The 17,389-nt window shown below is 39.9% G+C and overlaps 1 protein-coding gene and 1 long non-coding RNA gene across 4 annotated transcripts in view; one reads left to right on the top strand and one right to left on the bottom strand.

The window, feature by feature from the left end:
* The first annotated feature begins 351 nt into the window (after window positions 1-351).
* Window positions 352-16,641, top strand: LOC116045124. Its single transcript, XR_004103858.2, has 3 exons — window positions 352-362; window positions 10,534-10,541; window positions 16,413-16,641. It is a non-coding gene; the product is annotated as an uncharacterized LOC116045124 (long non-coding RNA).
* The window catches only part of smad2 (SMAD family member 2), a 25,829-nt gene continuing 14,503 nt past the window's right edge, over window positions 6,064-17,389 (bottom strand). For 2 of the 3 annotated variants that reach the window (XM_031292638.2, XM_031292636.2), the window contains 7 exons: window positions 15,887-16,021; window positions 15,570-15,644; window positions 15,001-15,054; window positions 14,558-14,770; window positions 14,117-14,254; window positions 11,987-12,131; window positions 6,064-10,431 (listed from right to left, as the gene is read on the bottom strand). In XM_031292638.2, coding sequence (XP_031148498.1) covers window positions 10,308-10,431; window positions 11,987-12,131; window positions 14,117-14,254; window positions 14,558-14,770; window positions 15,001-15,054; window positions 15,570-15,644; window positions 15,887-16,021 — 884 coding nt within the window. In that variant the 3' untranslated portion in view covers window positions 6,064-10,307. The remainder of the gene's footprint in view (window positions 10,432-11,986; window positions 12,132-14,116; window positions 14,255-14,557; window positions 14,771-15,000; window positions 15,055-15,569; window positions 15,645-15,886; window positions 16,022-17,389) is intronic. The other variant, XM_031292637.2, reaches the window with a different exon arrangement.

Here is a 17,389-nt window from a genome sequence, read left to right as displayed (position 1 = left end):
CTGTGGAGCCACCTGCTTAGCTATTAAAGGTGTATTACACTGTTTGCTCCGTTATGGATATGAGATGTGGCTTATTCTCAGTTTGTGTTACTGAGCAATATGTTACATTTATGTTAATTGTTACGGAGAAATGAATGTAATTCTTAGTATTGTTTCTTGTTATATGCTGGTGGCTATAACATTTAGTTTTTGGTAAATAATGTTCATAGTAAGTCAGATGCTTATTAATGTGCATTATTTGCTAATATTTCAGAACTACATCCAACTTCACATGTAACGTCAAATACGACTTCATAGTTAACTTCATGTTGGAGATGTAAATAAATCTTCCTGAATCTCAAAGTCAGACATCTCTGGTTCAAGTTCTTACCGGACCCCCTACAGCGGGCCGATGTTTCAGCAGCCTGTTTTCAATAGCTTTTACAAGCCTATTGCATATATTTTTGTAATATAATAAACACTTTTCGAAACTATTTCAGCTTGTGTAGGCCTATCAGTGCTTTCTGAACATATTGAACACACTTTTAAAAATACCGCGATAATACCGAAAACTGTGATAATTTTGGTCACTATAACCGTGAGGTTAAATTTTCATACCGTTACGTCCCTATATGCTTGATGGGTCCTTAGCATGGTTTACTGGGACACTTAAATGAGGAAGACGCATCATTTCTGTGTGTTTCCTGCTACCACAGTAACATTGACATGTATGGTTAGATTGGAAGAACTTGACAAAAAAAAAAAAGTGAATTACAATTTTGCAAAGAAAAGTATTTCCAGCTAATAAATTATTTCCCGTCGACATACTGAGCGGCCACAAAGTACACGCTACTGTCCGACCTCCTCTGTGGCCCATCCTATGTCCCATCAGCCTCCTCTGTGGCTCCATTTCCCTAACAACCCCTGTCCAGTGACCTTTTGAACCCAACCTGAGTGCAGGTCACGAATGGGTCGTGCTGATGTCATTTCAACCACACACACACACACACACACACACACTTCCTGTTGGTTGATCATAATGGCCCGTGGTTGGTTCAAAATGTAGAACTCACAGGTGACCAATAAGAATAAAAAATGTGTTTGAACTCCACTTCCCGAATTGATTTGCTGAAGGTACGTAAGTGGAGTCTCTGTGGTTTACCTAATGGCTTTAACAGTGACACCTCCAAGCCTAAACCATTGAGTGTGGTCCTTAAACAACCCTAAAATGTCACGATAATTATCAGGAGCATGATATGCAAGTAGGGACAAACAGGCTTGTTTTTAGCGTGACAGATGTGCATTTTTTCAGGTTGTTTGCTGCAGGTTGTCTGCTGCATTTTGAAAATAATATTCTTTCAACCAAATGTGCTGTCAATGAGAGAAAGAGAGACTATAATATCCAACAGTTCTGTCAGTGGCTATAGACTTTACTCCCACGGTGGGTACTTTGCATTGACACTCAAGGGGAAGGGAAGCTCTACCGAGTACACAGTGCAGATCCACTTACATAAGTTGAACGAAATATTTGGCATTTCGTATATATTACCCACAGATTAAACATAGTAGACATTAATACAATCCAAGTTTGGTGTTTAATAACTTGCCAAAACCTCAGCCCAATTCAACGCCTTTTGGATCGACTGGAAGACAGATTTCGCACCAGGCCCTATCAGCCGACATTAGTGCCCAACTTCACCAAACAGACGGACAGTGTATATTTTAGAAATGCCCCCCACTGAAGCACACCTGTTGCTCTTGCATACTGAGAGTTATAGGAATAAACAGAACACAGATTTGACTTTTTGTCTTTAAGAATATCATGAAAAAGGCCTATTTAGAAAGAAAAGAGACCGAGTCGGAGTACACTGCTCGCACAGTCCTGAGGAGGAGTCAAATCAGCTGCAATAAGTGAAATCACTTATGTGGGTGTAACACCTTAAATTGAGAAGCTTTTCTCTAATGCAGCTCCACTAAGTGAAGCTGGTAAAATGAATGTTTTATTCCCATAAAATCTCTTTGTACAGCTTTAAAGCAACGACAGTAATACAACTGGCGTGGTGCATCTCTCCTATAGTTCCAGCATCCCTTACTGCGCCCCCTCTCTCTTCACAGGACTACAGCATGCCCCGTCTCCCTGACTCCATGACTCCATGACTCCCTGACCTCCAGTCTATCTTTGTCCCAGTGCTGCATCGCTACGACCCACTGAGTCAGTGGAAAACTCATTTAGGCCTAATTACATGGGCTGGGCTTCTGACTCTCTTACTTTCTTTCACCGAAGAGGCACTTTCTTTCTTTCACCCCTTCGCTGTCCTTTTCTCTTTGCTCTCTCGTTTCTTCTCTCCTTGTGCTCCAGTTACCAGATCAAGGTAGCCCTGCGCTACCAGCCGGCCAGAGCGCACACACAGGACATCCAACACTCTAGTGTGGCCAAGAGGCCACAGCTATACAAGTACAAAAGGCTTTTAGATGGTGCATTGTTATTTCCTCAGGGTCAGCCATAGGTTAGGGCCCAGTCTTAATTAGTTGACATAACTTATACATGATTACCCTTCTTCAGTTCCTATGGCTCCCAAACACACACGCGTGCACACACACAAAGTGCCTTTCTAAGACCTACAGCCAAGAAGTAATGAGAGTTTGTCATCAAAGAAACACACACACACACACACACACACACACACACAGTCTAAGGTTTAGAATCTAGGGGTCAGGTAGGTGAAATGTAAGGAACCCTTGGAGGAACCTTACCCCAGGACGTCAGGCGGCACAAAACAACGTCACAAACAAAAGTCATATCAATGATAGATGACAGTCTGGGGTCAGCGCTCCGATCGTATGTCAGGACCTACATGGTTATGTCACCAGGAATCAAAGATGACAGAAAGGAAGAGTTACGTTTGCGGGTTGTTTTTTTTTTGTAATTCTCCCAGCGTGTGACAGGTAAGATTTTTACCTTATATATATATATATATATATATATATATATATATATATATATATATATATATATATATAGAGACATACAGACAGAGAGATGTGAGTCAGGATGAGCAGTACAGCTGAGCAAGTGAAGAAAAAAAAACTGTTCCAAAGCTGAAGCTGAAACTGACAGCAATCCCAATCTCATTTCTTTAACACAGAGACCAATCAAATCTCGTAATTACACTCTGATAATCTACTCTTAATATGATATGATATTGACAGAAATATTGTCTTCTTTAGCAGCAGATGCTTAGCAGGAAAGACAGTTGAACCTCCTGCCATCAATCTCCTGGATCAGCCAACCTTATGGTCATATGAAATCCATAATACACTGTAGACTAACAGGCTGGTGTAAGCTCACTGTTGCAATATGTATATGCCTGTAATTTACCAACCTTGAATTACTCTCACAGTTATTGGAGAGCCTTTTCGGCCGCTGCACGAAGACAGCGTGGTTACAGCGCGTCCGATCGATATCTAGCCCATAAAGCAGACGCCACAGTCACAGGAATTAACGGGCTTGTGTCTTTAAAAACACTCAGAAACATAAACATAAACTGAAATCCGTTCTGCAACCACAAGAGATAAAAAATGACTGCTACCATTACCAGTCTATATTACACTTCCAGAAAGTTTAGGTACACTCAGGATATACAGTAGTATTAATTTGTTTGGGAAATGCTTACTGCTCTGTACTGTAATAGGGCTCAGGGGAAAGGGATGAGATCCAAGGCCAAACCATAAGGAAGGAGGACGAGCATCAACAACAACAGCTTAATGATGCTCTGGTAATGGAGCACAAGCGGGTCACTTATAAAGAGTATACTCACTCTGGCAGGCGAAAACATACTTTGCACACACATACAGTAGCAATAGGTGCACTAACGCAGATGCAAATGGAAAAAAAACCCAGTTGCGGCCAAGTATTTGTGCGTGGACATACAAACCAAACGTACAGGCTATGCCCCTCCAGAGGGATGAGTAGAATAACACACATCAAACGATCCAGGCACTGCAGATGAAAATAAGCCATTTTGCTAAATTTGGTACATTTGCATCTTAATGAAGTCACCTAATGTGAACGGCCAGACACGCACATGCAGACACAGTCTCTTCACTCTCAAAGACTGTTCCCTCTCAGTCCGCCAAACCTCTTAACTGCGATGGTTTTTAATGTGTTTTAATGTCTCTGAGATGTTTAACTGTAAGGCCATCATTTCGCTAAGTAGCCTGCTGCACTGCACACAGAAGAGAGGGGTAGAGGCTTCACTCTGACAGTAAACTAATCTAAATAATTCAGAGGGAGAAATTAACATTTTATTTGTTATTTATCAATTACTGTTTCAGTGTTGTGATCTGATGTGTGTGTGTGTGTGTGTGTGTGTGTGTAGGAAGTGTGTGCTTAGAGGTGGAATTACAGCAAGATTGGATTTATCAGACACCAAGTGTTTATCTTTACTAAATCTGAGAAAAAAAAAAAAAAAACAAAAAAAAAAAAACATGGATACGTCCAAAATAAACATAACAGGATAACAGTTTGTGTAAAGAGATAACACTGACAGACAATAGACATTCATGTGCTTCTACCTCCCTCTACTGGCTATTAAAGTGTATTACATATAGCAACACAATCTACTACACTCATACTGCTGTGACTTGTGGTTATCCTGTTGTTACATGGATGCCTATCCATCTATATAAATTGCATTCAATTGTATATCTTGGATCTTTTTTAGTATAAAACGAAATGATGATAGTAATAATTCCTAAATTGTGCATCTCTTTATGCAATTCAATAGAGCAAGGCACAAACATTTTTAGTGTACGTTTGTGTGTATCTCTACACTAAACATACAGAGGCAAGCTGACATGCGTATTCATAAGACTGTTATTAAACTAACTTTTGCCTCATGCTATTTAGAAAAGAATTGTAAATGAACCACTGATAAGAGGTTTCTGTGTGCAATCACAATTAATAACATAAGGTCCTTGCCTGTTTGTGCCTTTCATGTATGCTATGCCAACTTAAATGCTAATAACATGAGAGGCACACAAACTGGGGCTATTAAGGTCGTGTGGATAAAACCGGCAGTTTTGTGTATGAACTTATTGAGTATAGTGTGTTTTCTAGTAACGTGACGTTTTTAGTGTACTTTTCTTTAGTTTAATATATCAAAATGAAAGGCAGCCCTCTGCAGTATGTGTCTAGAGGGCTGTGTGGTCTCCCTTAACATAAACTTGTTTGTGTATGTCCATTGTTAATGTGGATTAAGGAGCTCCGTGTTAGAGTGAGTCTGGCTAACACTGGGTTGTTTTTTGGGCTTACCTCAAAGTTAGCGATAAGCCTACCAGGACCACAAAAAGAAGCAGCCAGCACAGACTGTTTTCCTTCAAGTTTTACTGTTAAACTCGACGTTAACACTGTATTTGCTTGAACATTGAGTTCTTCAGAAATGGGAGGTAGAAAGTTCTAGCAAGGGCTCCCAGTTAGCTTAATCCAAATGTCAGTTCAAATGCCCGCGAAAAGTGCCTTCACCTTCTTTTTACCACACCTGCTGACCGAATTAATTGATAAGCCCCGCCCATGGTCCCGCCCTCTACCAGCCCACCATTGGTAGATCTGACAAACATGAAAAAACATTCACGGTGACACATTTAAATACAAAATAAATGATAATATTAAATAGACATTTAAATTAGGATTTAGTAAGACATGGACTCATTGTTTTTTGTTTTTCCATCAGCTTCAGGGGGGAGAAAATGTGAATTCTCTCTTTAAATACATGAGTTTATTATTAAAAAGCAATATTTTTTTCCATGTAAACAAGGATGTTAAATTCCAGATATATATCTGCAATAAGTGTCTTTGACTTTCGGTACACATGGCACTTGTGCGGACCTGAATCGACAAAAAGCCATGTACATGTTGAACAGAGAATGATAAACACATGATAAATTCAAAGTACAAAAGGCTGTCATTTTCCAAGAGAAAGAAAAACACACACACACACACACACACACACACACACACACACACACACACACACACACACACACACACACACACACACACACACACACACACACAATTTTCAGTTGAATTAAAACAGCTTTATTAGTGTACACTGTAAGAAGTTGTCTGTATATGTAGAACAGTTGGAAAGCCTATGAAGATCATCATCAGTGTTTGAAGAAGACAGAAATCCTAACAGCTTGTTGTCTAATGAAATATGCTCCATTGATAGCAAGGAAAAAGAACAGCATGTATGGTAAATAAAAGTACAACTATACAATAACATCACCAGTGACATGTAGAAACTTCACTTTCTCCAAAAAGCCACCTTCTTAGGAATTCATCAGAAAGAGGCTTGTTTTAGGGATACACAATTGTCATCACAATAAGAAGAAAATAAAATACAATATGCAAACTATAAATAGGAATGTGGACCCTCAAAATGTGTAGATTTAGTCTACATGAAAACCCTCATTTGGTCTCATCTTTCATCTCCAAAACAGAATTCTCCAGAAGTGAGAAAAGCTGGTTGGATTTGGGGTACAATGTTGGGTGGCACTCATTAAAAAGCAACAAACAAAGTTGATACAAAGGCTTTTGCTGGACCATGGTAATATGCATAAAACAGCATGTCTAGTCATTAGAAAATGCACTTTTGGGAAATGTGTTTGAGTACACAGTCCGGCATGGAACAAACATGTGCGTTAGCAATGATACAACAACCTTAAAAGGTAACACTATATTTCCACTCCATGTGTACTGACCTTGAGAAATTCCAGTTAACTTTTCCCCTAATAATTGAAAAAAACAGAAAGACAGAACAGCATAAAGACAGGACAGACAGATAGAAACAAACATCACTGCATTCGGCTGGTCTCAGCCTTGTTACAAATGAGTACTAGAACAATTTGACCCAGGAAAATGCTCGATGAATAAAGAAAATGGTTTTCCTAAAAAAAAGTATAGTTCATGATTTGCGGTTTTGAGGATTTCTTTTTTTTTTTTTTTTTTTTAAAGTGTTGACCTTTTTTTTTTTTGTTTGGTCCAAGTGTCAAAGTAACCCTGTAGGAGGTTGAGGTCATCTATCAAGTCTGTATCAAATGCAAATCCTGAATTATAAAGTTTCTTCAGGATCCTGACAATATGTATTCTTAAACATCAGGATTTGTGGACGTCTTGTCTCAGCCATTATATGATCAACTAAACCTTTGTTAAACCTTCATTTGGTGTTCAACGAACACATTTTAAATCAGCATTTCTCCCACATGTTGCAGCAGGGAGTGATCAAATCGAAAACGTGTATGTGTGTACTTGCACGCCGGCATTACTGTGCACCAAGATAAGACCATTGTCAGGTTTTTGTCACAGTTTGGAACAAGTCAACACACACTATATGGAATGTGACAGTATGAGGCGCGTATACACCTCGTCCAATTTACCTAAAATTACATGTCCCGCTTACAAGCCCATTATTGTGCTAACATTCTGTTTATGTGTTGGGATACACGTAAGAGCAAAGAGGCCCTGAATGGGATATAACGTGTGCATGTAAACCCGCTCACTGTAATTTAACAGTGTACCCATACATAAGGAGTGGTGTGAATTAAACATCTGCGGATCTGAAACTGGCAGCAGCTTTTACATTGCGTACTGGAATGTCCTATGTTGGCAATGTAAGACATAATTCAACAAATTCAGAGCTTTTTAAAATGAATAGCAACTGCTTTGATAGTGGGAAATAACACTATATTGCCCATCTGCTGGATTACATCCTAATAATCCAAAAGGTCTGGATTTTAGTTTAGCTTGTATGTTTTTAAACAGGCATCTTGATTTGTAACTATCGATTTGCAACTAACCAAACTCCAAAAGGAAATTGGCAAATTTAAACTTTACGATTAAGCCAATAAAGTTCAATACCAGAAATATGAAGCTATTAGGTTTTCATCAGCAATTAGGTTTATGACAAAGTGGATCTGCGGTGTACAGGACATACTGTAAATACATGCATTCAGTCTTTGGAACAGCACTATCATAACTTGGGTCACACCCATAGAGCTGACAAATTAGTAAGAGTAAGGCAAGGAACTACCTTTTTCACCAGCTATAACAGCTGATAGATTCACCGGCCACTTTTACCATTTTAGCAGCCAACTCAGATTTTGAAGAAAAGAGGATTGTAATTACTATGACTTGGCCTCTCAGTCACAACATTTGAACTGTGGTAAATTCAGTAAAAATGTTATATCCTATGCTACATACTTCATAAATCATCAAGCTGTGATCACTTCAAACAGAGGGCATATTCTAAAAAAAATATTGAATTCTAATAAAAAGGAAGGAAATATTTGAAGACTTTAAATATATTCATATATAGAAAATACATGAAAATAAAAAAAATGTAGCTAAAAGAATGTGTAAAGAAAATAAAAGCTGTGTAGTATAACTAGCTTGTCAAATAGTTAAAGCTTAAATACTTAAGATTTGGACTCTAAAATAATGATGTAGGTACCAGCTGGCTTTTTAGATTGGGGCAAGACATTAAAATCAAATGAATGCTCTTTAATAAGCCAATTGAGACGAGATATACGGGAAAAAAAACTCTTTATAGTGAACATTCTTAAAAATATGGAATATATATTTTGTAATTGTCATGACTTTAATTGGGCTTTTTTAACATTCCTATCTGTACATTTCAAAGCATATCTTGCTGTATTTTACATCAAAGGCAACTTTCTTGTAGCAATATTAAGTGTGCATAATTTGGGGCAGTGCAAGTACAGTGTAGAAGCAAATTTTTTCAGTCCCATATAGCAGGACTGGTCTTCCTATCAAAAAAATGTCAATAATGGGGAAACCGTGCAACAGTCCAAGCGTAAAATCAAGAGACTTGCGCAATGTCTACATCAGTGAAACTTAATGATGGTATCTTTTTTTCTTTTAGACAGCAGGGGGTGACATTGAGGCTAAGATTCTTAAAATGCATATATATCGAGTCCTAAATCCTACACATCTCCAAGTCCGACATTCAACTCTCCTGTATAAGCAAGATGATGTAATTGTAAAAAAAGTTAATGTAGAGAATGTAAGAGAGAGAGAGAGAGAGAGGGTAAGAGTGTGCAGGGGGGAAACAGAGAATGAGTGCAAACTGCTGGGCCTCAAAAACCAGAGGGGGCAAACTGTTAACTGGGGCTAAATCCGTATGCCTTTATTAGTGCCTGAAAAAAAGTTTAAAGGTTGTATGAAGTTCAAGAGGAGGGACATTTGCACTGAGACTTAACTAATTGCTGATGTTTCAGATCTGATCCAAACTCAAAACATCTACCCCACTGCACACTCATGGTTGAATGGGACCGATTAACATTAAAACACAGTGCAGATGATTTGTCGTTCGGTCAAAAATAGCAAGTTACTGTAAGTGGTGTATGAACTGCAAAGGTTTGTCTTTGTCACAGTGTATATGTGTGTGTGTGTGTGTGTGTGTGTGTGTGTGTGTGTGTGTGTGTGTGCATTTGACCATGTGAAGACAGGGTATGGAATATTAATTATAGACATCAACATGCTCTCTCCGGTCCATCACTCCAGCGTAGGCAGGTCTGAGATTACAACGGCACAGGCCTGATTTAGGAGAAGAGTGGAAATCTCAGGTGAAAACAGAATGGAAATTTGGTCACCGAAACCAAGAAAGAATTCAGGTCCAGGCGTGGAGCTGACTTTGGTTGATCATGAGCCTGGAGTGGCAGTACTACTGTCGGTCAACCTTGTGTAAACAGAAATCTTGACGCTGAATCAAAGTTGCGCCCGCGGCCAGTAGGTAGTGAAGCAGTAAGGTGGACTAGTGGTTGGAGAGACAGCCCTGTAGCTAGGAGGTCACACACGCGCATTCCCGAAACAGCCATTGCCGTGTCATTTAGCAGGACAGTGAAGCCGTTTCTGGATCAGAGCCTCGGTCAAATACCAAAAACACGAATGCAGTCTGGTCCATTACGGCATATTTATATTGCAGGAAGATTTCAATGACTAGGTCCATGATTACTGGAATGTCATCCTAACGTTAATCCAACGGAGCCAAAAGGTGATCAGGCCCACTGTGACATCATTAACATCCCACTATTGTCTATCAGCGATGTCGTTCTCCCGTCCTCCAGGTGTATTGTGTAATCTTTTTTTTATTTATTTATTTTTTATTTTTTCCCCCTTTCTTAAATGATAATGGTGGTGGTGCATCAATTTAAGACTGCACGGTGGTCTTCCTTAGGACATACGGGCAAGGACAAATGTTGTGAAAAGTCAGACTGACTTTGCGTAGGCAGCAGCAGGACCTCGTTTAGGACATACTGGAGCAGCGCACTGATGGTGAACCCATCTGGGTCAGCACCTTATCCAACCACTGGAGGGGGCCGTTGAGATGCAGCTCAATCCAACAGGGAGTGCTGGTTACGGTCTGACGTCTGCAGGGATAACATACAGCATAAGGGTAAAGAACAGAAAGTGTTACGGCATGGCATGTGATATGTTGTGGGCCTATTGTGATTAGTATCACAACCCTATAGTAGCATTTGTAGATAATAACAGAATCTCCCCTATTTCATTTTAGTATTTTCTTTCAGTACTTTCATACATTCATGCCAGTTCCTATCCCAGTTAATAACTGAATGCTGAGATGCTTTAACATTCTGGATGATATCAATAAATACATATTAAACATATAAAAGAAACAATAGCCTAATACAAGAAGAAACGGAGTAGCAGTAGCATTGTTAAATGTGTAGTGGTAGAGCACTTTTCTTAAAAAGGGATTCGCAGAAAAATACTAAAAAGTGAATGGGTGCTTGCATTGCCCAGGTCTCACCAGATGATCAAACACAGCTCACTCCACTGTGCTGCAGCCAGACTTGGTGAGACACTGACTGCTAACCAGACAGGCTACATAGCGGCTTAACCCTGGCCAGTGAGGACAAGCCAAAACGCCCCCGCAAACACTGCTGTCTGGCCCCTGGGAGGGTGCAACACACAAAGCAGAGCCAGGAGCTGAACAGATGCTTGCTGGGTGGATGGTTGGAGGGCCACAAAGACTCACAGATACAGACAAATGCTCTGTAATCTCTGACATTTTACAACAAAAGGCAAAATATAATAGAGATTATACACACGCGGTGCAGATGATAGCATGCGCAAGCTCACACAAACCTTTTACCTCTCAAATGCTTGTTTACATTGTGACGCCCTAGGTTTTTATGTAAAGATACACCTGTGTTATATTGTTCGCGAGTGACGGGACGATGGAGTGGGAGATTGGTCGGAGAATCGGCGCAGCGGGGGCGGTATTAAATTCACTTTATCGCACCGTTGTGACAAAGTGCCAGTCAAGGGTATGTTATGGTTTGCTGCCAGTTTTTAGCTGCAAGCAAACCTGCCCAGGGCAATCATGAGCATATATAGCTGATGTTTCCCCCCAAAAAACATGTTAAAGTGAATAAAAAAAAAAAAAAAAAAAAAACAGAAAACCTTAAATAACCCTTGACTCCTATACCACCAAAGTTACAACCTAATAAAGAAAAAAAAAAGGTAGACCTAAGAGCCATAGTACCCGGAAGTTAAGCTTCAGTCACACCAGCATTTATAACGGCAACATTTCTGTTCTCAATGGAATCACTGCAGTCAGTGGATTCACACACACGCCGTTAAATCAATTGTAAATTTGGCCCGGTGATGAAACATGTGACAGTGCTAAACGTGAGTACGTGGAGGGTGTCTAAACTGGAGGAGGCTGTATCTGTAAGCCGTGTCACACCATCCAATTTTACATAACAGCAACCAACAGTAGCCCCTGCAAAGCCTGCAAGTAATCTTTACGTCGCCTCAAGCTTCCAGAATGGCCACCTCACGAGGACGCACAAATTCATTTCACTGTGCCACTCTGCGGTCCGACCAGACAACCCTCCGCTCATCATGGCTGATAGTAAAGAGAGAGAATGATGTGCATACAGTAAGAGCATAACATACCTGTACTCTGCTCCCCAGCCCTTGACGAAGCTCATTCTGATGGTGCACATCCTGGTTAGTTGGTAGACTGCCTCAAACCCCTGATTGACTGACTGGGCCAGCAGTGCAGCAAACTCCTGGTTGTTAAAAATCTTCAGATTGCAGCCTGAGAAAAAGAAGAAGAAAGAAAAAAAATATATATATATATTAGGTGTGAGGCATATGCCAGTCATCACTATCAGAGAGAGTAGACCTTAGAACACCTTTCTCGTCTATTTCTACGGAAATACTTCCAGGACTGTTTGTTTCAATCCGTGATGAAGTCGGATATGTTTAAATGTTATTCATGTGTCAGAAAGTTAAAAAGAACTATGAATTGCTTTACGACCACGTGTTTTCAAAAACATGCGATTTTACTTTGCCGTTTATGTGAACATAACTTCAAAGCACCGAGCAGATGTATTGTGAGGTGTGGGTGTGTTGCATGTTGGCGATTATTCTCCGCCAGGCTGACAAGTCCAGCCCCTGAATGTGTACAAGATCCCCGTTTCATTTCAGTACAATTCTGTGCCACAGTAATGATACTGTTCACACTGCTCATTTAAAGTTACATGGGCTAAGATGAGTCAGTGTGTGGGTGAGAGTCTGAGAAAAGATGTCACATTGTGGAGGGCATTAGTGCTCCTCCTCAAGCTTCACTTTAACAATATCAGGTGAGAAAAATGGCGTGTTCCTCAATCCAGACCGTTATCATAATAATATTTTAATTAGCCATTAATAATAGGTAGTGATTCTTGTTCCTCCTCCGCAAGTTGCCGGATAAGTTTCAGTGGGAGCTCAATCCACTTTTTGACAATAATAGAGTTTCTGCTGGTTTCACCAAGTCAAATTTAAGACTTCTCTTTTTGTTTTTTTTTATACTTTTTTTTTTTCAAGCAAAGTAACGCTAAACTTGCACTTTCCCATCGCTGAAGAATAAAATCCGTTTTATATCTGTGGTACAAACCGAAAGAGACTCGCACCAATAACACGAAAGCTGATTGGCTGCAATATAAGTTGCATGTTGGTCTCATTTGTAGTCGTAATACAGCGAAATTATATTTGGACTAGCGAAAGAAAGAACTACAAAACCACTAGGGTCGGGTATGGTTTGGTTTTTTCCGATACCGGTGCTAAAACGATACTTTTAAAATGGTGCCGGTGCCTAAACTGTTCCTGAACCGAAATATATATATATTTATAATGTATATAATATAAAATATAAAAAATAAAAAAGGAGCACAAAACGACAGTTGGCGACCTTAAAGAACGGCTTGTTTATTGCTAAGGCCGTATGGTCAAAATTAAATGATTGATTAATAATGTAATAACAATAACTTATAACAATGACTTATTTCACCAGTAAATTGCTGGTAAACAACAAAAACAAGCACCAGATGGGAAAGGGGTATTTCACAATAACTTAAAATGCACCACGAGGCTGGCGAGTTTCAAGTGAACGCACCGTCTTGTTTTGTTTTTCCGACGTTGGCAACTGCAGTCAGACTGTTCCGTCCCGGTGTTGGAATCCTCTACAGGGAAATACAGTCACCCTTTACACCGCTTAACGTAAGCTGTCAGCATTTTAACCATTGTGTTTAACCCAGCTATTAGCAAACGGTAACGTAGTGTCCCGTGCAGCGATGCTTCTATTAAAAAAAAAAAAAAAAAGTCAGGCACCGAAATGAGGCACCAAAATTTTCGTTGTTATTCGTTCTCGTTACTACTGTTTACGTCGGCACCGGCGCCCTATTGGCACCGCGTTTCGGTACCCGACCCTAAAAACCACAGAATAACATTTTTTTTTTTTTAAAAACATTCTAAAGCGCTGCGGGAGCATTTCAATGAGCATTAGAGGTAGTGTTACATGGACGTAGTGTTTAAACTTATTTAAGACCAAGAACAATATTACTTCAGCGAATTTAAGACTTTTAAGGCCTACAATTTTGATTTTGAAATTTTAGACTTTTTAAGACCCCGCGGAAACCCTGAATAAAACACCAACACTGCAAATTTATCTCATTAGCAAACCAGAAAGGAGGCTTTTGTCAGTTGTGTAGCATTCATCTGGCTCAAGAGGAAAAGGAAGAAACACTATTTATGTGTATGAACCTGGCGGTATCTTGCAGACTGTGGCAGGGTGCCAGCCGTATCGCTGGTTGCAGTTGGGACTCTGGACAAAAATGGCACTGTCGCTGAGGCACTCGGCGAACACCTCCCCTCCGATGTAATACAACCTTACACCGCGACCTGCAGAGTGGGAGCCAGGAAAAATGTGAAAGATGAAAAGGGAGGACGACATATCATGAAGAAGAAATCCTGAGTCTTGAGCTATAGAAAATATGTTTATTCAGCAGTTTATCCATAATGGAAAAAAAATAATAATTTAACCCCCGAAAGCTTCCTTCGCTGCAAAAACACAATTCACTTTTCTCTAACAAATCAGTGTACATCTGTACTAATAATAACTGATGAGTTACTGTCTCGGTGTGGAGAAGTGTGTGTGTGTGTGTGTGTGTGTGTGTGTGTGTGTGTGTGTGTGTGTGTTTGTACCTATATGTCTCCTTGTCATTTCGACAGTTGCGTTCCTGTTAACATTGCTGAGAAGCCCTAGACAGAAGCGTTCAGAGTTGGAGGGGTCGGTGAAGCCATCGACTGTCAGAGATGGCTGTGAGGCGTGGAACGTCTCTCCGACCCGCTGGTTTAACTCATAGTAGGCTATCGAGCACCAGAAAGCTGGTTCACTGTAGGTCACCGGCTGAAGGTCTGAAAATAAATCAAGTAGGACACATTTCACACGTCAACAACTGTTTCCATTTTCCAAATTGAATCGATTTTCAAGGCCTTTTTGTAGACAAAATGTTCAAATAAAAAAAAATTATTATTTCAATAATACAAATGACAATGTTTCTTTCCCCCACTATTAGAATTATCTTGGCGCGACAATTTACTTTTTAAGAGCTACACATCGAAAAGATGAAAAGTGATCGTCTTACCCAGAGCATGACTGACAGGTGATAGGGTGCCGGGTGACATTTCTGCTGGTGAGCCTGGGAGGAAAAATATAAAATCACTTAGCATCTTTTTCTAATCTATATTACATTTGATTTGCAGATTGTGCTGTTTAATGCTACTGATACCGTGTGTAGTGTATAAAAGTGTAGTGTATATCATTTATGTTCCCTGCTGATAGAGCTGAGCAATATATCGATATTATATATCGATATCGTCTTAGATTTTTGGATATCGTAATATCGTGATATGGCACAAGTGTTGTCTTTTCCTGGTTTTAAAGGCTGTATTACAGTAAAGTGATGTCATTTTCTACTTACCAGACTGTTGTAACTGTTCTATTACTTACCTTTACCCAGTTAATCATTATATCCACATTACTGATGATTTATCAAAAATCAAATTGTGTAAATATTTTGTGAAAGCACCAATAGTCAACACTACAATATTGTTGCGGTATCGATATCGAGGTATTTGCTCAAAAATATTGTGATATGTGTTTTTTTTTTTCCAACCAGTAAGATAAACAGTGGCATGTACACTACTAATCTACCTGATTCCATACTTTGATTCATCTGTTGGTCGCTTGTCTCTCCATCTTCACTGATGTAGCCAGGTGGAGGAGTCTCTGTAAAAAGAAAAGAAAAAAAAACACGCAAACAAGCAATAAGAATCCATTTTAAACAGCAAGACTGAGGTCTCTGTGTGTTCTTGTAAGTCCACTTAAGGGGATGCGAGTATGATGACATTTACAATCTTACATTTAGTTACCAACTTTCTATTGAATACATATCCAGTCGGCTTGTATGAAAGCTAGGGTAAGAAGTGAATGAGAACAACACGTTTTTGCTTCCTGCGCAGCATACAGACCTGGTATATAGTTATTAGGAGGGTCTATACCGGCAGGGAAGTTGGTGTTTTCGGGGATGGAGTTTGTAAAGTCGTCTAGAGGAGGAAGCTCTGTCAGGATCTCTGTGTGGCGTGGCACCAACACCGGAGGCAGCACTGGAGAGATAAGGAAGTGTCACTGACGGAGACCAATATGATTTGCTATACAAATCAAAATTGTATAATTAAATGCTTTTTTTCCCCCTAAGCAGGTGTGCTCATGCAACGACATTCTGCTTCTCATGCACACACCAGAACACTAAGAAAGTAAACACTTGAACACATCTAGACTAGAGATGTTCACATACAATTATTTGCTTCCCGATTCCGATGCCTGAACTTGTACTTGATACTATGTTTTAACAGCAGTATACTACAATCCCTGTATGGATGTGATATGATTTCTATCATTGTTGTATGGTCTGGCTCAGGTTAACCCCTTTGTAGTCTCGCCTTGCCAGACCCTCCTCCAAAGCGCGCTGAAGGAGGGTCTGGCTCCTCCACACAGCATTTAAACCAATCAGAATAGTCATGAGCGGTGCTAAACTCCTTACAGAGCCGCTGCAAAATAGTTGTGCGAGAGAAAACTCTCTGGACAGATAGTCTAGCTAGCTGTCTCAATTTACCCTGCAGAGATCTGAGGAGCAGTTAACCATAGTCCTCAGAAATCCACCGAATTTAAAATTCCAGCACAAAAAAAGTGGAAGGAAACATCCGGCGGAATTTCCTGCAGCACCGGAGCAATCCCGGAAGTGGAACGCGAAGGATATAGACCAGTGATTCTCAAAGTCCTGACGCCGGTCCAGCTCCGGACTGGACGGCAAGTCAATCCGGACCCAGCCCTCACCTCGTAGGAATGCAACAATACAATTTATTGAAGTGGTTTTATAGTAATCAATACATTGTTAGTCTTGTAGAATATAGTGGTCGATTTGAAACGTTACAGTGATCATTCATGTCCCGGGGGAAAAAAAATTATCGTTTGTCTGTTTGACATCGTTGACATCCATGATCCTTTGACGTTCGGGTCGGCTAACTGCCGTTCACATTCAACATTACCGAGTTAACTGTCGGGTTACAGGCTATGCTATACGTTTAATATTACAGAGTTATGGGTCGGCTGGCATTCATGCTCAATGTTAGCGAAACCAAACTGTCATAGCGAGTTCAGGGTCGGCTAACTGGCATTCACATCTGTCCTGCGGGCGCGAGAAAGTGAGACTTCGGCGTTTTCTGTCAGTGAAGGCTACGCCGCGGTGAGGATGTCACTTTCCAAATATGTAAAGAAAAGAAAAGTTGGACTGAAAAATATGCGTTCACTAAAAAAAAGGAATAAAAAAAATCTTCTTTTGGAAATTGATCTTAATGCCTTAATTTTTAGTCAACTTTAGCATGGGTATGAATACTTATGAGCAGCACTGTGTGTGTGTTTGTTTGTTTGTTTGTTTGTATATATATATATATATATATATATATATATATATA

The sequence above is a fragment of the Sander lucioperca genome, chromosome 14 (assembly GCF_008315115.2).
Source record: "Sander lucioperca isolate FBNREF2018 chromosome 14, SLUC_FBN_1.2, whole genome shotgun sequence".
NCBI lineage: Eukaryota > Metazoa > Chordata > Actinopteri > Perciformes > Percidae > Sander > Sander lucioperca.
This window is presented reverse-complemented; position numbering and strand designations above follow the sequence as displayed.